Source organism: Eurytemora carolleeae, unplaced genomic scaffold (assembly GCF_000591075.1).
Source record: "Eurytemora carolleeae unplaced genomic scaffold, Eaff_2.0 scaffold2192, whole genome shotgun sequence".
In the NCBI taxonomy this organism is placed as follows: domain Eukaryota; kingdom Metazoa; phylum Arthropoda; class Copepoda; order Calanoida; family Temoridae; genus Eurytemora; species Eurytemora carolleeae.
The window spans coordinates 1-23646 of NW_019398076.1; the positions used below are offsets into that span (position 1 = coordinate 1).

A 23646-nucleotide genomic window follows, 5' to 3' on the forward strand; every position below is an offset into this window, starting at 1 on the left:
ATAATATAAGACCTGAATGTTTGTCCTGTTCCATCTCCAACTCCAAGTCTAAATGATCCACTGGAAGTAATCTCTACAAGCCGAGGACCCTGTTCATTTAGCCGCATACCACCCTGTAGTAAAGGGATTGTTTAGTCTCATACCACCCTGTATTAAAGGGATTGTTTAGCCGCATACCACCCTGTAAAAACCGAATTTTTTAGCTGCATACCACCCTATATTAAAAGAATTGTTTAGCTGCATACCACCCTGTATTAAAGGGATTGTTTATCTCCATACCAATTAAAGGAAATTTTGACTTTAATTTCAATATTTAAAATGGTTTACACCTGTTCCACAACAGTACTCCTTTAACCTTTATCTGAGGAATACATTGTCGTTTTACATCTTGCAAATGGTCTTTCCTCGTTCTTGAATTCTCAAGACACGAGCAAATAGAAACCGGAACGTTCAGATAAAGAGCACTGATGTAAATCTGACATGTGACTTTTTCCAAACTTAAGAATTTAGTATTCCGAGTTTATGTTTAATATTTGCGAACTAGTGAACTAGTGATAAATTAGGAATGTTTCATTATAATGTATATTAATATTAATATTAATTGGACTGTAAATGTTATTTTAATTATCCCTTCATATATGAAGTTATATTCTTCTTTGTTCTGGTAAAAATTGATTATTTCCAAATGGTGATTTCACTTTAAAATTGACTTACTAAAATGCCAATTTTAAGATGAAGGGTCACTTGAAATTACGAAGACATTTCCTTCACCCCCGAGTAAACCTGGGGAATACCAGGTGGGGGAATACCAGAACCCCTAATTTACCTTGGGAATAATCTGCAGATAGAGAACTAAGAACCTGGTTTACCTTGGGAATAATGTGCCAGGTGGGGGAACTAAGAACCCTTGGTCTACCTGTGGAATAATCTGCCAGGTGCGGGAACTAAAAACCCCTGGTTTACCTGGGGAATAATCTGCCAGGTGGGGGAACTCTGAACCCAGGCTGGAAACTCACAGTTCTCTTCTAGCCTTATAGTTTTTTCTAGCACAAGGTTCCTGAAATCATTGATACTTCAGTTATAATTGCTGGAAACATTATTGCTATAAATGTAGGTATTAGAAAAGCAACAAAGTTTGTTTTTAGGCAATTAAACTAAAGCGTAAGCAAGGGTGAAGGAGAATTGATAGTTTAATTTATATTTGGATGCCTTTGATGAACTTAAGAATTTGTTTTTTTCTTCGTAATTTAAACAAAACACATTGTTCTGAATCTTTATTCATTCAATTAATTATTTAAAGGGGCTGTAAGCGTCATTTTAACTGACCCTCCATGCAAAGATGGCAAGACCCGAAGACTTTGCTAATTAGCAGTCTTTGGCATGACCAATTAAGAACCCTTGAAACCTTAATCTGATGGAAGAGAAATTGGGTTTTCTGAGTCAAAAATCGTTTGATTCTCTGATAATTTCTCCATGGTTTCTTATAAGCATCAAATGTGCAAGTCACTTTTGAAGAAAAACTATAATGAATAGTATACCCCACAAAAGTCTTGTAGGTGGGAAGGTATCTAAATGCATAACTATCACAACTAGCACAACTAAAGATACTATTATTATTGTATATTTTATTCCAATCGATAAAAATCATTGCCGAATTTAAGTGTATGTGAACCCCGCTAGATGGTATGCTGGACTGAAGTATATTCTCCAACCTCTTCTTTATAAGTACAGTTAAGATATTCTTCCTGGTTTAACTAGGTTCCTGCATCATCTACGCATTATTGAACTTGGTTCATACATGGCATATTTTTCTTCTTCTTCTTCTTCTTCTTCTTCTTCTTAGCTGGATCTGCTTCATTTTGTTCTGAGGTAGGGTTCATCCTTTTTTAGACAAGGGATTTCCAAGCATACTCTCAGATCAGATCACGATGTAAACCCAAATCTCTTCAACTCCTTTCTGAACCTCTTTCAAGATCTTTGCTTATGTTCAGGGATATGGTTCATTTTTATCTTTGAACTTTCCTTTTCTTAATGAAAGGTTTTCCAATCCCAGATTCCATCAACTCATGATCTGAAATCCATCCTTCTCAGACAGTATATGTCACATCCTGGATACCACCTTATGTTCTGTGATATGGTTCATTATACATGATCTATTTACTTGCCTTTTCTTAATAAAAGGTTTTCAATCCCAGATTACATCAACTCATGATCTAAAAATTCATCCTTAGGTCTTGTTATGTCTTCTCCAGTTCTGCATATTGGTTTCTGAAAGGAACTCCGGTTTTCTTTTTTCATATTCCAATATCTGTTGTGCTACAGTATATTTACTATGTTGTAACTAGTCAGCTGCAAATAAAGTCCCCAATCTGTTGTTTTTGTATCTCGTAAATCATTCTGGTAGGTGGGAATGCATAACTAGCACAACTAGCACAACTAAAGATACTATTATACTGTATATTTTATTCCAATTGATTAAAAACATTGCCGAATATAAAGTGTATGTGAACCCCGCTAGATGGTATGCGGGACTGAAGTATATTCTCCAACCTCTTCTTTAAGTACAGTAAAGAAATTCTTCCTGGTTTAACTCGGTTCCTGCATCATCTACACATTATTGAACTTGGTTCATACAATAGACAAACATGATATCTAATTCATGCTTTATCAGACAACGGTTTTAAGTGTACTGTCTGTTGTAAATCGGACATTGTGATCTTTGAATATACAGATCCTTTAATGTCTTGATTAAATATTCTTACTTAATTGGTTAAGTTCCAATTCAGAAATTAGTCATATGCTTATATTGTAAAGGTTATGTTGGCTAAAAATGTTTTGGAAGAGAGATTGATTCAATAAATCACTAGATATGAAGATTATTATTCCAGCCAGAATTAGCAATTGAAGTGATATATTTAGATGGAACTTTTATTTGTTGTATTATTCTTATTTATAAATAAGAATCAAAAATAGTTTAATCAGCAGTGGGAACCAACGAATAATAAAGTTATTTCTCTTTTCCTGTTGAGGAACCAAACCTTGAATTTAAGTGAATCATAAACTTTTCAAAAACACTTATTTGGGTAAGGGACGCCTCTCATTTTTATGAGTAATGTTTTATGGCATATCACAATTAAATATTAGTCTTACCCAGGGGCCTAAATGAATTTGTGAGGTGGAACTGAATGGCTGTAGGTGTAGTAAACTGAATCGCCACTTGGAACATTAGGTGTTACTTATTATAGGGGGCGCTCAGCCATTCCACCTGTTTACGGCCTTAGTCTTACCTTAGACCGTTCCTTGGTGAGAGTTCCCCTCCAAATCCATCACAGCCTGCTCCAAACCCCTGAATAAATACAGTACACTCATATATATAACTGGTTTTCTATCTATCCTAGTCCAAACCCCTAAATGTATACAGTATTCTCATATAACTGGTTTTCCATCTATCCTGCTCCAAACCCCTGATTATATACATTACTGTCATATAACTGGTTTTCCATCTATCCAGGTTCAAAGCCTTGAATATATACCGTACTCTCATATAACTGGTTTTCTATCCTGGTCCAAACCCCTGAATATATACACTACTCTCATATAACTGGTTTTCCATCTATCCTGGTCCAAACCCCTGAATATATACACTACTCTCATATAACTGGTTTTCCATCTATCCTGGTCCAAACCCCTGAATATATACACTACTCTCATATAACTGGTTTTCCATCTATCCTGGTCCAAACCCCTGAATATATACAGTATTCTCATATCACTGGTTTTCCATCTATCCTGGTCCAAACCCCTGAATATATACAGTACTCTAAAATAACTGGTTTTCTATCTATCCTGGTCCAAACCCCTGAATATATACATTACACTCATATAACTGGTTTTCTATCTATCCTGGTCCAAACCCCTAAATATATGCACTACTCTTTGTACCTGTGATAAATAAATCTTTAGTCCATCAGTTTCTAATGCCATGCATACATATTGGTGCTCAGCATTTCTGAAAATTATTAAAATACTTTTATATAATATTCTTTAAAAAGATTGATCGGGTCTATCCTAGAGAATGCAGCACACTGAAGAGAATGAATACAATTGTATCTAACTGGTGCTGCGATAAGTATTTAAAACAGCCGTTGATCGAGAGTTGAAAATAGAGTTTCAGGCAAGTAATTATTTCCTTTTTTAAGCATTACAATTAAATGGAAGAAAAGAAATCTCAAAAAATAACAACTGTATAAAGGTTACACCTTTATTCAAGCTTTTACTGGGAATTTGTTCCGCAAAATTGCGCAAAACAGAATAGCGCAAAAGTGGAATAGTGCAATTTTGCGAAAATTGACAAAGTGCTAATTTTTTCGCGCAAAAATGTAGAGCAACGAAAGCAAAAATTTGTGCGTGCTTTCGCAAAAATTGTGCAAAAGTTTTGAGAATGGAAACCCTAGAATGGAAAATAGATTATCAAGTACAATAGGTGGCAACAGAGAAATGGATTAATTAACACAACGTCACAAGTGTCAAATTTAACCAAAAAATCGATAACACTTAAAATTGCACTTATTTTACTGTAAGATAAGCACTTTATTCTTAAATTATCACTGTGATTAATAATTTTGTCGGACACAATACTGAGTTGACACTTGCGATGTAAGAATACAGCTGTACTGAGAGTGTACAAATACTACGTTGTCATCTATTGTACTTAACATTATATTTGTAGACTGGTGCTTCGATGAGTAAGAAGCATATTTAAAACAGTTGTTGATCGGGGGCTGGGCCAAGGGTCCAATACTTTCATTCAAAATAACATACATTGCGTCCTTGGCAAAAGCATCTGTTTTCATGTGAATTTTATAATTACAGTGAGAACCAGCAAACTGATGAATATGAAGACGACATTATAAAATTACTTACGAGTATTATTGTTATTACTTGTAACTTATTTAATCATTTATTAAGTTAATGGGGTTTGATAGCACTAAAAAATTGCTGTATTTCATTTTCATTGTACTATTTAAAGTAAAAACTTGAGTCTATAGGTCGTCTTATTATTCCAGTGTTTACTGGTTCTCAATATATATTTTGTATAATTTGGCATTTAGCATTTACACAAGGTGTAACTTTTAAATTGAGTATTCATACATTTAAAAAAAGATATTTATTCGCGAAAATAATTGAAGCGAAAATGAAGCAAAATTTTGCGAAAATGCGAAAATTTTGCAAAAATGCAAAATACAAAAATATTTTTATTTATATACAATGTAATTGAGCTAATCATTTTACGTAGTTATTTACAGCGCAGTTAACATAATTCATGATATGCGTTTTACATAGCTATTCAATGTAAGTGTTTTAGGCCATCTTTACAGGCTCATTCTTTGTGGGTAATCCTTTATTACCTGTAATCCCCGGGTTCCCAAAACTCCCAGATTTCTCCAGTTCCAATGATGTAAGTCACACCGGAGGGGGTAACCCAATTTCTAATATGAGATACCAAATTGGGTCTCGTCTTTGATTTCCACGGAATGATGGTTGATCTTTTATTTATTTATTTATTTATTTATCAAACATTAACGAAACTGTAGACAAAATTTCAAGTGACAAATGGAAATACTCTTGAAATTACACCTATTATTTTATGGGCGGATTTTTGTTAACCAATAGTTTCTGGAAACCAATATTTTGGTAACTAACAATTTGGTAACTTGAAAATTTGGTAAATTGACAATCGACAATTTGGTAACCAACAGTTTATTTTTGTAACCTAAGAATTTGGTAAATAACAATTTAGAAACTTGCATTTTTGGTAAGCTCACAATTGTGTAATTAATAACTTGGTAACTTTTATTGTATATTTTAATATAATTACCCAATACATTTCATTGTCTGGGTCATTGCTGTTCTATGAACCAGTACTCCTTCAGGGCAGTTTCCTAAAAATACGGGTTTGGAGTAAATACAAATTGTCACAAAAAGACAACATTTATTCCTATCTTTATTAGACCAATAAAAAGCGTATTTTTTGGGTAAACGCTCTGTTGCCCCATTTTTATATTAGGAAAGTCTTTGGGGTAACTTTTGGAAATAAACTTTTCATAGACAAATAATAGACAGAGAGAAATTTTAATCAAGAAGACAATTTAAATACAGAGTGGAATTTTCATGGTCATGACACTTAGTAGATAGACATGAATTTTCCTGGACATTACATTTAATACTAGATGAATTTTCATAGGCAGGACCAATAAAAGACAGAGAGGAATTTTCATAGGCAGGACCAATAAAAGACAGAGAGGAGTTTTCATAGGCAGGACCAATAAAAGACAGAGAGGAATTTTCATAGGCAGGACCGATAAAAGACAGAGAGGAATTTTCATAAGCAGGACCAGTAAAAGGTAGAGATGAATTTTCATAGGCAGGACCAACAAAAGACAGAAAGGAATTTTCATACGCAGGACCAATAAAAGCCAGACAGGAATTTTCATAGGCAGGACCAATAAAAGACAGAGAGGAATTTTCATATAGTCAGGACCAATAAAAGACAGAAAGGAATTTTCATAGGCAGGACCAATAAAAGACAGAAAGGATTTTCATAGGCAGGACCAATAAAAGACAGAGAGGAATTTTCATAGGCAGGACCAATAAAAGACAGAGAGGAGTTTTCATAGGCAGGACCAATAAAAGACAGAGAGGAGTTTTCATAGGCAGGACCAATAAAAGACAGAGAGGAATTTTCATTGGCAGGACCGATAAAAGACAGAGAGGAATTTTCATAAGCAGGACCAATAAAAGACAGAAAGGATTTTCATTGGCAGGACCAATAAAAGCCAGACAGGAATTTTCATAGGCAGGACCAATAAAAGACAGAGAGGAATTTTCATAGGCAGGACAAATAAAAGACAGAAAGGAATTTTCATAGGCAGGACCAATAAAAGACAGAAAGGATTTTCATAGGCAGGACCAATAAAAGACAGACAGGAATTTTCATAGGCAGGACCAATAAAAGACAGTTAGGAATTTTCATAAGCAGGACCAATAAAAGACAGAAAGGATTTTCATAAGCAGGACCAATAAAAGACAGACAGGAATTTTCATAGGCAGGACCAATAAAAGACAGAAAGGAATTTTCATAGGCAGGACAAATAAAAGACAGAAAGGAATTTTCATAGGCAAGACCAAAAAAAGACAGAAAGGAAGTTTTAAAGATTTTTTAAATTATCAAAGATTTTATACGTTAACAGTCAAAGGTTTAAAGGGTACCATTGTAAATCAGAACTTGCCATCTTTGATTGTAGGGTAATTTGAAATTATGCTTACAGCCCGTTAACACTGTGTAAACAAATTCAAATCTTGGTATCCCTTAACCTTACCAAAGTTGAGAGAAAGTTGGGGGTCGTCTTCATTTCGTTGATTACAATGGTTGATCTCAGACCTAGGTTCTCCACACCCCTGCACCACAAGAAAAATGTAAACATCAAAATATTATATTAGTGAATATTAACCACAAATATTTGTAATCAATCAAGTGCTTAATCTTATTCCTTATTCAAGAAGAATTGGTCTGAGGCTGTTGAAATTTTCTGACTTTTCCTACATACCCAAAGCCCTCACTTTCGGCCTAAAACCGGGCTTTAATACTAACTGCCTGAGTCATCAGGCACACTGCCTGAATGACTGCTTTTTCCTGTAACAAACTAAGTCTTTGTTTTGACCCACTTCCACTTGTCAGATTTTGATGAAATTTAGCTTTTTGGAAAGCCTTGGACATAAGGAAACGAATTGCACAAGTTTTGCGAAAAAAAATTGCAATTATTTTTTGCATATTTGAAATGGCATGGTCAAGGGCTTTTCAGAAATGTATAACTTTTCATTTTTTGGAAAAATTTTTTTTTGCAAACATTTTTACTATATAGCTAGATTTTGCAATAAAAAAATTCAATTTTGGCAAACAACTTAACAAATTAGTGAAGATCGACATTTAAAACTATTCATTAACTTTTGTGTTTCATGGAACACCCTGTATGTAAATGTTTGATTTGTCAGTGTTTTCACAGTGTAAAAAGTTTATTCTTTATGAGTATCAACTTGATAGATAATTCATTTGGTCCTTAGATCATCATTTTAGCTATTTTTTAAAGTTTTAATTAACCAAGGAATGGGCCTTTTAAAGCCAGGGCATATGTCCTATTTACCAAAGTTCGTAATTTAAGCATAATTATTATTTTAGTTTTGACAAACCTAAGTGCATGTGAACCTTCCAATAGATACCCTTCTGTTACGCGACTACGCGCTATATATGTAAAAAGAACCTTGTGGTATTTTGCGTTGGTTTGTCGTAACTCTCATCCGCTCTCTTCATGATGAATAATCAAGGTTGAACTCAGGATTTATTGAAACAGCAGGAAAATTCAACTAAAAAACATAACCTTGAGTTCTTTTATATTTCACTACAGGAAAAAGCCCTCAGAACAAGACAAAATATACAATCAAAGAATAAATATAATCAATGCACAAAACTATCTCAATAGGGCATAAAAAACCTGTAGATTCTAATATATTCTAAATAATTTTAATAAATGTATCGTAAAAAAAGAAGATCATACCAGGTTGAGCCTCCACAAAATATCACAAATGATCAAAAAACATTGGCAAATGACGCCATGAAATCAAACGACCAACTGGTCTAAAACCCGCGTGGTATGAATACTGAGAATATAAACACAAAATAAAAACTAGTTTCTCCCGGCTTTCTTCTTCGGCCGGTCTTGAATACACAGTACGAATCTCAGGGGCGCTGCAGCAGTATGAGGGAACAGTACTCAGGGGTGAACTATCCTCTTCTATATACGAGACCCTTGGTCGCGTAACACTCCCCGCCAAAGAGAAAAAAGGAAAAAAGTTCAGTTGCACCCCGCGACCGGCTCACACAACTCATAGTTTATCAGCATTAAACCTGAAAAAAAAAAAATCACTAGGACCAACCCCCTCATAGGAGGCTACCACAAGCGTTTATATCACTTAAACCTCAATCTCCTCCACCTCCTTGGGAACTTCAAACTCAAAATCCAGATCATCATAAGCTAACTTGTCACTCCCCTCGATGAGTTCATCATAGGTCCTCACTCTCACGTTCCTGGACACTTTCGGAGCACTGGTCAATCTCTTCTTCTTGGGAGCCGGGCCCTGAACCTCCAACTCCATAGACTCCACAGGTAACCCTGAGCTCAGAGCTGAGCCACCAGCCTCATCCTCCAGATCACCCTCATTAAGGATGACAACATCCTCCATCTCTTCCTCCTGGTGAAGCCCGTCATCCTGGTCCACGAACCCACTCCTTGCTCCAGGAACTCCTGGATCAGGCTGGGACGCAGACGAGACTGACGCTGCAACACCAACCGGACCAACTCTCGCAAGACTTCTCAAGTTCGTACTTCTCACCTTCTCAGCTCCAACCTTAGACCGGACCACACTCCTTGCTCTCTTCCTACCACCTCTAGGTTTCCAACCAGGTAGAACAGGAACCTCCACAGTCCACCTAGTCCTCTCCTTAAAAGTCCAATCTTTACTCAGCCCAGTTAAGTACTCCACTCTCAGCTCTCTAACTCCAACCACAGTCCTAGCTCTCTCCAACCCTGTCATCTCCACCTCCAGCGACTTCTTCACAGCATTGCACAGCTGGACTTCGACCTTCTTGACTCTAGGAGCATTCTCATCACATATCCTCCTATAGCACAACCTCATTGCATCATACATGTTAGCATAATGAGTTTGGAACCATGGGTCTCGGATCATCCTCGCGAAGAAACTTCTTAACCGATCAGGATTCATCCTGGCCCATTCTAACAAAGACCATCTCTGACACCGACCTATCTCAGTGCACCTTCTCCCGATCTCACAAGGTTTAGTGGAACTAATATCAAACTCCAACAAGGGAACGCTCACTCCTTCAGGACGAATCATTCTCCAAGTCTCTGATACAGCTCCTCTCCAGGTCTGATCTCCGATCTCTCCCAAAGATAATCCAAACCTTGAATACTCCCAATCATCATCCCTGAGATCTCTTAAAACCCGACCATCAGACCACCTGATCTGAGCTCTAGTAAGCACCTGGATCTGGGTTAAGAACCACTCTCTGCATTGAATCATAAACCTGCATCCTCCGAACGTAACTGATGGCCACGAACCTAGGAGTTCCAACCATAGCTTTACAAAGGGCGGAGATGCATCACACAGCTTCCCTCTATCATCCCTGAACCGTAGGGATTTGATCATCTCCTCCCTCGTCAGAGCCAAATCCTCCGTCATCTGATGGTAACTCACTCCTTCCAGAGTCTGCAGGACGAACTCCAAGAACCAGTTTACTGCAGTTACTTGATTACATTCCAAAAACCTGCACACTACATCAGGATCAGGAAACACATCTCTCAAGAGCAAGCCAGCCAATACATTGTAGGTCACAAACCCAAACTTGATGTCTCCCAACGCATAACATTGTAGGGCATCTGGGATTCTACTCCATCTCAAACCCCACAGATTATCACCCGTCGACACAGTCTTGTTCAGCAACGTTCCCATGACTTGCACCCCCATGGCTGTCATGTTCTTGGAGTGGAACTTGTAACCGGCTAGAATCGCCAAAGTAGTGAGATCCAAACAACCTCGCTCCAGACTAACATCCTCACCAGAAATCAAAGAATAAAACTCCTCTATTCCCTGTAAATCTCTCCGAACCGCAAGTCCGGCAGCAACAGGGAGGTCACGGAGTAAATCTAAGATCTCAGGCTGAACCTCCATTCTTCTCACAATATATCTAAATCTCTCATCCCGCTCCAGATCCAAAGATATAAGACAAGTCCATGTAATGCCATTCCCAAACATAATTTTACCAGGGATTGGNTGGAGCCTGCCCCCCAGGGATCTGAATCTTCCCCGCCATCCTTAGATTATCATAGAATGTAGCCTTAACATCTTCAACATCCAGAGAAATCACCTGAGTCCCAAACTTCTCCTGGTCCAAGGCATGCATCCTCTCAATCCAACGAGCCACGTCCAGGATCTCCTCCTTCGTGCTTCTACCGCAGACCAACTCCTTCACCTCCACCTGCTTCAACATCTCCAGACTCAGACCTCTATTGGCCTGATAATACTCCAACTCCTCCATTCTGGGATACTTCCATCCTATCACATTCTTAGAGCTCTCCACCAAGTAATCCAGCAAGGGAACGTCGACAGGGAGAAACTGATCCCTCCTGAGCATGCTAGGTTGATCCAATCCGTCCCTGGACACACGAGACAAGTACTTTTTCATACAAGCATTATCATTCCCAGTATTGATCCTGGGTTTGAACTTGACCATCTCTCCGATCATATCCACCGTTCCCAACTCTTTTCTCCCCCCAGGCCTTCTCTCCTATCTGGGGAATCAACATTCTCATAGACTCATCGTACTGCTTGGCTCTCTCCCCCTCTATCCTTCTCTTGATTCTCCTCACAAAGTCTTCCGTAGATAGAGTTCTAAAAAAACACAAATTAATCCTCCATACAAAAATCTCCGCTACTTCTTGTAAATCTCTCCGGACTATTAGTCCGGCAGATCCAAGAAGATCAAAGAGAACAAATAAACTCAAGGCGTGGCTTTTATCCCCCAAAGATGCATCAGCGGTTGCAATTGAATCAAAATCATTTTCAACGATAGTAACCCCCCCACATACAAGGAAAACTTTAGACATCAGTACTGATAAAGCCAGGGCAGGATTACTCCCCCTGAGTATTAGATAACTTGGAACACTCATCAAAAAGATCTCTAGTGTTAATAGACATTTCTCCGACAGAATATACAATACTGATGTCTCTCAGACTCCTTACTAAAGTTTGCTCAACCCCCTTAAACTTCCCAGTGTATTTCAAAGACACTTTTGTCCCCAAAACTTCCACAACTCTCCCAAGCCTCCAGTGAATAGACTCCTTTGCATGATTACTATTGTTATAAACAAAAATGACAAGATCATCAATAATAGGCAACCGGCTTGATTTCAACCATTTGTTTGGACGTAAATTCAGAAGATGGACATTTTCCATGAAAGACTGATACCATTGCTGATAAATGGATCGATTCCTATCCAAGATCTTAGTAAAATTGCCCGCCATATCCAGAGTAAACCCATTACCCTCCAATGATCTATAATTATTCCTCCCCAATTTCAATCTGTTGGGTGTAATAACCTCATAACCTAACGTAGTTTCATTAGACCGGTCCCCTCTCGCAATCGGAAGATTATCAATTGAATTCGATATTCTGGAGAATAGAGTTTCCCATTGCAAAGCTGTCATTGGAACTGTGGTTTCAACTCCTAACTTCTCCATGGTGTCTCTCAGAACTCTGATCCTCCGCTCCACTCGACCTCTCTCTGAGTGGGCTTTAGCATTGGAGATAATTATTTTGATACCTAGATTATCCTGGACCTGAGAATCTAAATCTCTGACAGAGAACTTGGCATGTTGCATAGCCTTTAGCTGAGTTCCGTTATCCACGTAGACAAAACCAGGAACTCCATATCTGCAAGAATGCCTCTCCAACCCCGCACAGACATCCTGAGTCTCAATACCCTCCAGTGCCATGATATTTGTAGCCCCGGACAATAGGCATACAATGACCAGCCCATATACCTTAATGACAGTTCTGGACCTCTTGAACTCTTGCCCTTTAAACCCATAACAAATATCCATCATACAAGAATGGAAACATGGTGCGAGCACTGTTCTGGCCTCTGGATGATTAGCAAGCCTCAATTCCAAGGTTTTCTTTTCTAAAAGACGACATTTCATACAATCTTGGATAACCTTCCTTACTAATCTCCTCAACCCTCTAACTACTCTCATTTTCTTAAACACCTCTCTTACTGTAGTTTCCAGTGATGCATGGGCGATGGTTTTGGTGTGTAAGAACATCAAGTATGAGTATAAGACTGGAGAATCTGGCAGCACTACAAGAATCCGTCCTACTATTTCATGCTTGTCCAGGTATCCTACTTTATCCAGATCTTGAGTTTTAAATTGAAATTCTGGGGAGAGTCTTCCTTCATCATAGATAATCTTATCCTGATGTACAAACTTTTTCAGCTCTGATGGTTTAAGTGTTCTTCTAACTCTCTCAGACTCCCACCTGAAGAAGTAATCCTCAGCTTTCTTATCTTCATTTCTTGGGTCCCATCGGTGTTCTCCTAGGTTGCAAAGGTTACAATCTTTAACCGGAATCAAGTGTTTTCTATGACAGTATTTTGTTCTCCACCCTTGCATGTATCCTGTAATTCTTAAAGCTCTTCTCCAACCCTCGAACACAGGGTCAATTAACAGCTCTGCCACACCCCTGCCCGCGTTAGCCGCAAGAACCGAGAACTCCAGATCATCACCATGGTCCCCTTCATCACCCCCATACTCTTCATCAAGTCCCTCATCCTCAACATCAGGTATTTTAGACGAGGAAAATTTCCCCATGAATGAATCGGGAAAGCACTCTCCTTTCACACTCTCGTCTGTAGCTTTGTCCAAGGTCAACATGTCATATGAAGTTAATGGCATCTCAGATTTGTCCCTTCTCATCCACTCCAATCCTTCAATCCATTCCGATCCTTGGGATACAGTTTCAACCCCAATTTCATGCTTCTTAGTCAATAAATCAGCCAAATTCATAGAGCTATCAATGTGCCAAAGTGGGTTTTCTTTCGATCCAGTTGTCCATTCAAACAATCTTAGTATCGTCATTACCCTATTGTATACAAATAACCTCAACTTTATGGATTGATTACTAAACCAACTTAACGCTATTGTGGAATCTGTCACGTAGATAACCTCCCCTATCTCCAAACCTAGGGCCGCCTTGACCATAAATGCCAGCTCTGCACATAACAAGATTGCAGATAATTCATTTCTTGGTATGGTTTCTTTCATCATCTTAGATTTCGCGGCCAATAATGAACATGACCAGATCCCAGGACTAAGCTCTCTGCCTGCATAAACCGCTGCCCCTCCAGCCAATTCGGCAGCATCTGCTAAACATAACAACCTGATCTTTGATGATGACTTGCCTGGACCAGGTAGACAAAATCTTGATATCGTGATATCTGGTAACTTTATATAGCCTTTCAGAACTTCTCTCCATTGGTTCTGATCCTGCTCCGGTAGCACTTCATCCCACTCCTTTCCCTTGAGAGAACCTGTTAACAATTTCATTTGCAATTTCACAGGTTCAAAGAAGCCACAGGGATCAAAGAACTCTGAGATTTTACCAACTATCATACTCCGGGTTAGCTGTACACCAGACAAGAGTCTCTCAGCATCAAGGGTTGTCTTTACAGGTTCCAGGTTAGGTTTCCTTTCTCCTCTAACCTTTTTATTCAGATTTAGCTCGCCCAGACCAGGTGATAACTCATCCTTCTCCGGGTCCCACTTGTAACCAAGTAGTTTCATGCTTTCTCCGTCAGAACTTGCTTTATCAGATGGTTTCTCTCCATTCCTCACTATAAACTTAAGAGCAAAACCCCCTTGTTTCAACACTTCTTGGACTGCATTAATTTGAACTTCTCTCAGCTCCTTTGTCTTAGCTCCTGATAACACATCATCCACATATCTGTTCTCTCTTAAGGTTTTATACGCTTCCGGGAATTTTTCAGCCATCATCTCAGTAAGTTTGTCCAGTGCAAATCCTGCTTGGCCCCCCGTGCTCACTATTCCGTACCAAGCTCTTACCATAACCCAGATATCAGGTTTTTTTATCCTGGTCCAACTCGTCACCATACAAAAATAAGGAATATGGCAGTGACGGGTCATCCATGATCAGCTGGTTATATAATTTACTAATATCCGAGCTCCATATATACTCCGTACATCTACACCTTATCATTATGGTAAATATCAAACCTATACGGTTTTCCCCTTTAGCCAAAATCTCATTAAACTTAGTCATAGTCGGATCCACGACCATGCGCACCGGTGTTGTCATGGAGTCCATCTTCATCACCAGTCTCCAAGGATTGAAATGCTGGAAAGGTGCATTTTCAATCAACCTCTTCTTGTCGGGTTCCATGTTGGTTAACTTTACCATAAATCCTTTCTCTACCAAATCCCTATGAACCACTCTCATGCCTTCCTTTACCAGACCAGGTTTCCTGCACTGTGTTTTATAAACCTTTAGAGCCTGAAGATAATTGTTTTGACCACCATGTACCTTGGATAAGAATTCCACTGGATCTTTTAGAAATGGATAATTTACAAACACTCTTTTTTCCTTCAGATCAATCCTTACACTCTCTTCAATAAATTGCTGCTCTCTTGCTTCTCTTAAAGATATTGCAGTCTTCTTGCTGGATGTCTTGCATGTCAGGATTTTGCACACTCCGCACATCGGAACCCGGCCTTGTCCTCTGCGTCTTCATCATCCAGAGCATTCCTAAACTTAGCAATTGGAACATGAGCTTTATGGACTCCATAATGACTATTCTCGTCCACTCCTTCCTTCTCTGACTCCGCCCCTGCCTCATCAATCAGAGCATTGGGATCATGGCGTTCCAGAGTACAATGCTCTATGCCGAAATCACACAATTTCTCTTCATGAGCAATGAAAGCCGAGATAGAATTCCTTAGAGGCATCCTTTCAACATCAGTAAGGCAATCATCCTGTTCATCCGGACCATTAAGATCACCCCTATTAAGAGATAAGCACTTCTTGGGATCATCGCTCAAATCTTTATCATGGCAAACATCCAGTTTCAACTCCCCTTTTCTGGGATCATTGATCTCTACCTCTAGATTCAGTACAGTCGTCTCCTCATCCTTCCTATCAACCTCCCTGACCTCATTCTGAGCATTGGGATCGCCCTCAGGAGCATGATCCTTGAAAGGGCTGAGATAAACTGAAACTCCTGACGGTAGAATTTTGATCAGTACAGGGTCCAAACTGGTGTTTTTTAATCCTAACAAAAGATGTACCCTTGATCCTCCGACCTTAGGTGGGAGAATCACATCCTTCTCTTCAGCTCTGGCTTGATCTCGATATTCATTGCATATCTCTGATAAATCATAAGACCCAAATCCCGCCGTGACATCATCCATGCCTACACAAACTACCTCGTGGAACTCTCCCTTATCTCCAGGTCCTAAATTAAACCTGAATGTTCCATGGTTGGACCTAACTCTGTTCCCTCCTACTACTGTTAAACTGGTTGGACTGCTTGAAACCTTCTGCAATCCTTCCCTCTCAGCTAGCGAACCATCTATGATGTGTATGTTTGCACCACGATCAAAAAAAATCAGAGCCTCAGAATCTCCAATTTTTACAGTTTGCACTAAATAGCAGGAATGCTCTGAAATCTCAGGGACAATAAGCTCTGGCGATACCTGGATACTCTTCCCAGTTTCAGAGTCTATGGATGGCGCAGGTTTATCCGCAAATTCCTCTTGAACCCATCCCAATGCATTGGCTCCAGGGTTCAGTGAAAATACTTGATAAGTGTAATTCGCAGCAAACTTGATGGAAGAATCAATGACTGTAGTTCCAAGTTTTCCCAAATAACTCTCCAGGTCCTTTCTCATATCCTGGAATGGGGCTCTGAGACTAGCATGCTCCCTCTTCCGGCAAAATAAAATATTGAGGGGAGCCAATTGATTTGCCTTAGCCCACGGTGCACAACCCTGGCACTTCAATGTTTCAGGGATTTTAGTTTCCAAACCACATCTCTTGGAGCTACACTGATCCTTGGGTTTGATGCAGGTATAACAAATCTTCCCTTTCTCCATTTTGCCCCACCTCTCCACAGGATTGAGTGCAAAAAAATCTGCACATGTTGACACTTCATGTTGATGGTTTCTGATTGGGCAAGGGAATTTCAAACCAGCTTGATACCATTTGGAGTTGTGAAATGAGGTTGCAAACGCTGTACCTTCTCTTTCCTCATCAGGCAGTTTGTCTTCCCCAGCTTTGTGAACTGACCTAGGTTTATTCGCTCTAGGGGATCTTGGAGAACGTGGTTTCACATCGTTAACTGGTTTCTCCAAATCCCTGGATCCTTCACTCTTATTTCTCTCGATGATACACAAATTCTTGAATACCTTATACGCTTCAATACCTACAGGATTTTTATAGTCCAGCCCTGCTCTCGTCATCTCTGTAATCCAGTCTGCATGAACATGGTTAGGTAAAACTAAAGACAAACTAGTTAAGGTAGCCCTCGAATATAAACAAGTTTCCAATTCAGCCTTATTTATCCCCCTAACCTTCGCTAATCTCTCTAGCCTCTGTATTGCACCAGATATGTACGCATAAAAACTGAACGTAGCTCCACTATTACTATTACTCGGTTTTGGTTTACGACTCAAATCTCTCAAGATATCACTTACTATTCTTGATGCTCCGCCATAATTAATTATTAGCCATGACTTCATCTCAGCATACGAATCTGACATATTAATTAATTTACTCTTTATCTCCTCTGACAAATGATGATTGTATAACCGATTTGCCTTTTGGACCGAGTTACCCCAACCTAAATATGCAATCTCAGCCGACTCCAGAAACTCATACACAGTTACTTTAGCATTATCAGAAAACACTCCAACATCAGACGCATCTCCTTTCGCAGTATTAATGCTGTGGACTTCAGCCTTGTTGTACAATTCTTCTACTTTCAAGCACCAGTTCTCAGCAGAATCCAATAGCTCATTTATTACTTCACAGTACTCAGGGTCTATCCCAGAGAACTTCACATATTTTTGCAGTGATTTTTGCATACTTCCAACAGCTACATGTACAGCAGGCACATCAACCGTTTTGAATTTCTTTATGAGGGATATATCCATCCCAGTGGTTTCAAGATCATTTAGAATTATTTGCCTCAACTGCTTCTCTGTTCTTTCAATCCCCTTTCTCACAATCTCCCTCTCTCTTCTATTTGTTTCTGTATCATCACCACGTCTTACGGTAGAATTAGATTCAGCAGCATTCATTGAAGCATCAACAACTTGATCAGATAAATCTGCCATTACAGTCCTTAAACCTTCTGTAGTATACCGAGTCTGATCCAAAGAATCCCTAATCTCCTCAATCTCTGTCCTCATCCCCTCCACTACTATTCCAGGGGAACTATTATTTATCACCTCCCTTAAAGTATTGATGAGCTCCTCAGGTACCTCGGAACTCGGTGTTCTAGTAGAAATCTCCACAAACCAGTCCTGAACCTTCAGCATATTCTGCTCTACTGTAGTTTCAAGTCTGATAAGTTTGCCTTCAAATCTCTCCAGTCCCTGCTCAGTTCTATCTACTCTCAGAGATATATTATTTACATTGCAGCTCAGTAAGTTTAACTCTTCTTGGACCCCTTTTAGCACGTGTTCTCTAGCCTGGATACCCTGGATGATCCGCAGTACTTCCTCTATCCTCTCCTCCATGACAAGTTGTTTGGATGTAATTGATTGCATCCAAGATTCTGTCCCCGCATGAGGTTCATTGATCCTGGCTAGTCTATGATCATTACCTCCCAGTTGTGACTGACTGGCCGATGTTGGAAGGCTAGCGGGATCGGGAGCCATTTCCATGGACCCTGATCCACTCACTACTCCTGAATTTTCCCTCCTTTCTCCGTCTCTGATCGCTCCACTCATTCCTCGATCAAATTCACTTGAATTTACTTCACTACAGGGGCTCTTTGATCTGGCGGGTTCAGAATTCATTCTCACAAATTCTTGACCACGGGCCATTATCATGTTATCATCTAGATTAGTACCTAAAAACTCCTCTCTCCTTGTACGTGGTGTAGAAGATGCAGTTCTTCCTAACGAGATAGGATCATCTTGGAACACATGATCTTGATTCAGACTTCTTGTCATCAACGGTGGACGGGAGTAGGGATCGGTCTCCTGATCCAGACTGTACGGGTCTGGTAGAACCCGTGCCTCAGTTAGCTGCCTCGCAACCCTACGGACTGTATTCAATTTATCCCTCAAACTCTCATATTCTGCAACCAAATTAAAATCCCCTCTGGTTAACATGGCTTCATTAATCCTACGCTCAATCTCAATATAAAATCCCTTATATTGCCCATTAATAGCAGCTACAGATTGTGCAGAAGTACTAGAAATCTGGCCCCACTCAAATATCTCATCTCTAATTTGGATAAAATTGTCTCTTAATCTTTTATCAATAGTATTAGCCCCCCCTCTAGATCTAGTACGAGGTCTAGGTTCAAAACGTGTCCCCCTATTACTCCAATAGTTATCATCTATGAACCCTGTAGTATTGATCTGTGGTGTGGACATGCATCTATCTGTATTGAATCTATTCGTTGGACGTACTTCAGGCAAATTCAGAGTGCTGCTTAACGGATCCCCTTCCCCTAATGATGTAGATCTTCTTCGGCGCACCCCTGCCATTCTTAGTAGAACTGATAATTACTCAAGAACCAATTCACAGGTTTAATATCATACCCCAAAAGATTCCCCTACTATTCCGCTACTTCTTATAATCTTTCCATGAATTAATCTGGCAGATATAAAAAGATCAAGGATAGAAATAGATCCAAATCTCAGCTTTATTTTATCAATTAGAGAAAGGTTGAGCCATTTTTAAATATAATGATCTTGTCTTGAACTTTAATTGGTACCTCCGCTACTTTTTATAATCTTTCCAAGTATGAATTTGGCAGACATAAAAGGATCAAGGAGGAAATTCAATCTCAAATCTCAATTTATCCAAAGAAAAGGCTGACCGACCCCTCTAAAGATAATGACCTCAAATCTCAATGAGTTTATTGATATCTCTGCTACCTTTTATAATCTTTCCAGATATTAACCTGGCAGACATAAAAGGATCAAGGAGAAAATTAAATCTCAATTTATCAAAAGAAAAGGTTGACCGACCTCTCTAAAGATAATGACCTCAAATCTCAATGACCTTTATTGGACCCTCCGCTACTCTTTATAATCTTTCCAGATATTAACCTGGCAGATATAAAAAGATCAAGGAGGAAATTCAATCTCAATCTCAATTTACCAAAAGAAAGGGTTGACCGACCCCTCTAAAGATAATGACCTCAAATCTCAGTGAGTTTATTGATATCTCTGCTACCTTTTATTATCTCTCCAGATATTAATCTGGCAGACATAAAAGGATCAAGGAGAAAATTAAACCTCAAATCTCAATTTATCAAAAGAAAAGTTTGACCGACCTTCTAAAGATAATGACCTCAAATCTTAATGACCTTTATTGGACCCTCCGCTACTTTCTATAGTCTTTCCGAATATTAATCTGGCAGACATAAAAAGATCAAGGAGGGAATTCAATCTCAAATCTCAATGAACTTATTGTTATCTCCGCTACCCTTTATAATCTTTCTGGATATTAATCCAGCAGACATAAAAGGATCAAGGAGTAAAGTTCGGGCCTCAAATCCTCATTACTCTTTGTAATCTTTCCGAATATAGATTTGGTAGATACAAGGAGATTTCAGAGGATAAATCTCAAATTTTAGAATATCTCAAAAAAAGGTAAACGACCCCTCTGAGGAAATTCCTGTTGAATGTTACGCGACTACGCGCTATATATGTAAAAAGAACCTTGTGTTATTTTGCGATGGTTTGTCGTAATTTTCGTCTGCTCTCCTCATGATGAACAATCAATGTAGAACTCAGGATTTATTCATACTTCAGGAAAATTCAACTAAAAACATAATCTTAAGTTCTTTGTATTTTACTACAGGAAAAAGCCCAAAATGTACAGTCAGAGAATAAATATAATCAATACAAAAAACGATCTCAATAGGGCATAAAAAACCTGTAGATTTTAACGTATTCTAAATAATCTTAATAAATATATCGTAAAAAAAAAAGAAAATCATACCAGGTTGAGCCTCCACAAAATATCACAAAAGATCAAAAATACTGGCAAATGATGCCATGAAAATCAAACTATTAACTGCGCGTGGTATGACTAAAGTGTACAGAGTATATAAACACAACTAAAAAAACTAGTTTCGTCCGACTTTCTTCTTCGCCCGGTCTTGAATACACAGTACGAATCTCAGGGAATAAATAAAATCATAATTTTATAAATAAATTCATAATACATAAATAAATTCATAATTCATGAATAAATTCATAATTAATAAATAAATTCAGAATTCATAAATACATTCAGAATTCATAATGAATTCACAATTCATAAATAAATTCATAATTCATAAATAAACTCATAATTCATAAATAAAATCATAGTTTATAAATAAATTCAGAAATTATGAACAAAATTCAGAATTCATACATAAATTCCTAATTCATAAGTAAATTCATAATTCATAAATAAATTTATAACTCAAAAATAAATTGATTCTACTTGTTGGCTTCTTTAGTTCTTATGCTTTAAGTTTTTGTGTCAAATGTCCGAATTTAATGAATTTGAGCTATGGCTTTAATCTGCCAAAAAATGGTTAAACTTCTTTTTAAGATCTAGATATTTATTATCTCCGTATCGAGATTATATTAAGGTTACAAAATTGTTTATATTGTTTTTACAAAAAACTTTTTTACGATAGTGGCATGTACATACATTTGTAAATTAATCAAGAAAAAAATCTATTAGTTAACGGATACATTTCTTCATTTTTTCTTTCCAAAATTAATGTTACATTCTTATTCTTAGAAGATATAGAAAAAAAGATTTTTCTGGAACTTTTAAAACGTGGAATTTTTAGAAATGTAAAGAAAGGATGTCTCTTTTTTATAGTTAGATTTATGAAATTTAAAGAACATCATTATCTATTTAAGTATTGACGAAACAGAAGTTCGAGAGAAAAAACTACATGTGTTACGCGACTACGCTATATATGTAAAAAGAACCTTGTGGTATTTTGCGATGGTTTGTCGTAACTTTCGTCTGCTCTCTTCATGATGAACAATCAACGTAGAACTCAGGATTTTATTCATACAGCAGGAAAATTCAACTAAAAACATAATCTTAAGTTCCTTTATATTTTACTACAGGAAAAAGCCCTCATAATAAAGCAAAATGTACAATCAGACAATAAATATAATCAATACACAAAACGAACTCAATAGGGCATAAAAAACCTGTAGATTTTAATGTATTCTAAATAATTTTAATAAATGTATCGTAAAAAAGAAAATCATACCAGGTTGAGCCTCCACAAAATATCACAAAAGACCAAAAAATACTGGCAAATGACGCCATGAAAATCAAACAACCAACTGGTCTAAAATCCGCCTGGTATGAACTAAAGTGTACAGAGAATATAAACACAACTAAAAAACTAGTTTCGTCCGACTTTCTTCTTAGGCCGGTCTTGAATACACAGTACGCTTCTCAGGGGCGCTGCAGCAGTATGAGGGAACATTACGTCAGGGGTGAACCATCCTCTCTCTATATACGAGACCCTTGGTCGCGTAACAACATGATATATAATAAGATAGCATACTTGTATGCAATTTAGAAATACGACAGACGCAGCATGTCTTATCGATTATACGAATAACTTTTGTGCATGTTTTCACATAAACATGCATGGGAGCGAGTTTTTTTATATTAAAATATACTGATGTTAGCTTCATAACGAGAAACATTGATGGTTCCTCGTTACTATTGAGGCTACATAATATAAGATGGTGGAAAATAAAAACATTATATTTTAGAATTATAGGTGTTAGCCTCAAAACAAGGAATATTGATGGTTCCTTGTTAATATCAAGGCTATATAAACTAGGATAGTGGAAAAGAACAAGATTTCGGTCTCTTAATGTTCATCATATCTTGTTTAGTCGCGGTTCCTTGGGCGTTTCATTGTTGCGGTGGAGTTTGCCTTAGTTGTCCGCTGGTTCAGGAGACTGAATTAGTAAAAAGAACCGTTAGTTTGTTTAAACGTTTGGTAATACTTATATTGTATCGAAGAATATCAGATTTTAGATCATAGAGTCTGTATTTAGTATTGGATTATAAAAAAGTATTTATAATTTATTCAAAAAGTTCGGATTGGATAAATAAGAACTTTGTAAGGAATTAAGAATATAGAGGACTTAATTTTGCGAATTTTCTTTTATTTTTTAGAAGCAGAGAAATTCAACTACTGAGTTAAAGAATTAAACTAAAAATTTAAATTAAGGTAAGGATCCAAGTTTTGAGAGTCGGAAAAAGATTAGTTTTTTTAGGATAATCTTCATAAATAGGTTTCGAGGATCGGAACTGACAAGCCATCTTGGTTCGATTTAAAGATAGAGCTCAAAAATAGGCATTTGAAAATGTATACAAGGAAAGGTTATAAGTTAGACATAGTGGACCACATTGCAATTTAGTACACTGGATGGTCTTTAATTTTTATTTAGATTGAACCTTTGCAGTCCTATGTGATCCCTGTTCACGACATTCACCCTCTATATAAAATAAATATAATTTTCAATAAATTAGAATAAGTTCCGCCAAGCTCTGCCAGATCCCATGAAAATCTATTATTACCGTTATAATTTCGCAGAAGGTTTCCTCTCCGAGATAAGTCAGTCATTCCGCTAGCGCTCCGGGTTCAGTTTGTACTAAATAATGTAAAAAACACTAATTAATATCATTTTTCAGGACGGAAGAGTTTTAAT

At 37.8% G+C, this 23646-nt stretch overlaps 3 protein-coding genes across 3 annotated transcripts; all 3 read right to left on the reverse strand.

Annotated features, from left to right (window-relative positions):
* Positions 1 to 12: 12 nt before the first annotated feature.
* LOC111716750 (uncharacterized) lies at positions 13 to 8575 on the reverse strand (the record flags this gene model as incomplete). Its single annotated transcript, XM_023492226.1, has 8 exons — positions 8319 to 8575; positions 7380 to 7458; positions 5879 to 5942; positions 5409 to 5489; positions 3943 to 4009; positions 3288 to 3346; positions 964 to 1057; positions 13 to 113 (listed from the first exon to the last, which is right to left on the reverse strand). Coding segments are annotated over exons 3-8 (428 nt in total), but the record flags the coding sequence as incomplete, so codon positions are not given.
* Positions 8576 to 10891: 2316 nt separating this feature from the next.
* Positions 10892 to 22492, reverse strand: LOC111716751 (uncharacterized). Its single transcript, XM_023492227.1, has 3 exons — positions 22182 to 22492; positions 21889 to 21992; positions 10892 to 11523 (listed from the first exon to the last, which is right to left on the reverse strand). The coding sequence occupies exon 3, from the start codon at positions 11375 to 11377 to the stop codon at positions 10892 to 10894; it is 486 nt and encodes a 161-aa protein (XP_023347995.1). The 5' UTR covers positions 11378 to 11523; positions 21889 to 21992; positions 22182 to 22492.
* LOC111716752 (uncharacterized) lies at positions 11764 to 14757 on the reverse strand. Its single transcript, XM_023492228.1, has one exon. The coding sequence runs from the start codon at positions 14755 to 14757 to the stop codon at positions 11764 to 11766; it is 2994 nt and encodes a 997-aa protein (XP_023347996.1).
* Positions 22493 to 23646: the final 1154 nt, after the last annotated feature.

What these genes read in the sequence shown, in the direction of transcription:
- LOC111716752 (XM_023492228.1), bottom strand. Translation starts at nt 14,757, where the DNA reads ATGGTAAGAGCTTGGTACGGAATAGTGAGCACGGGGGGCCAAGCAGGA.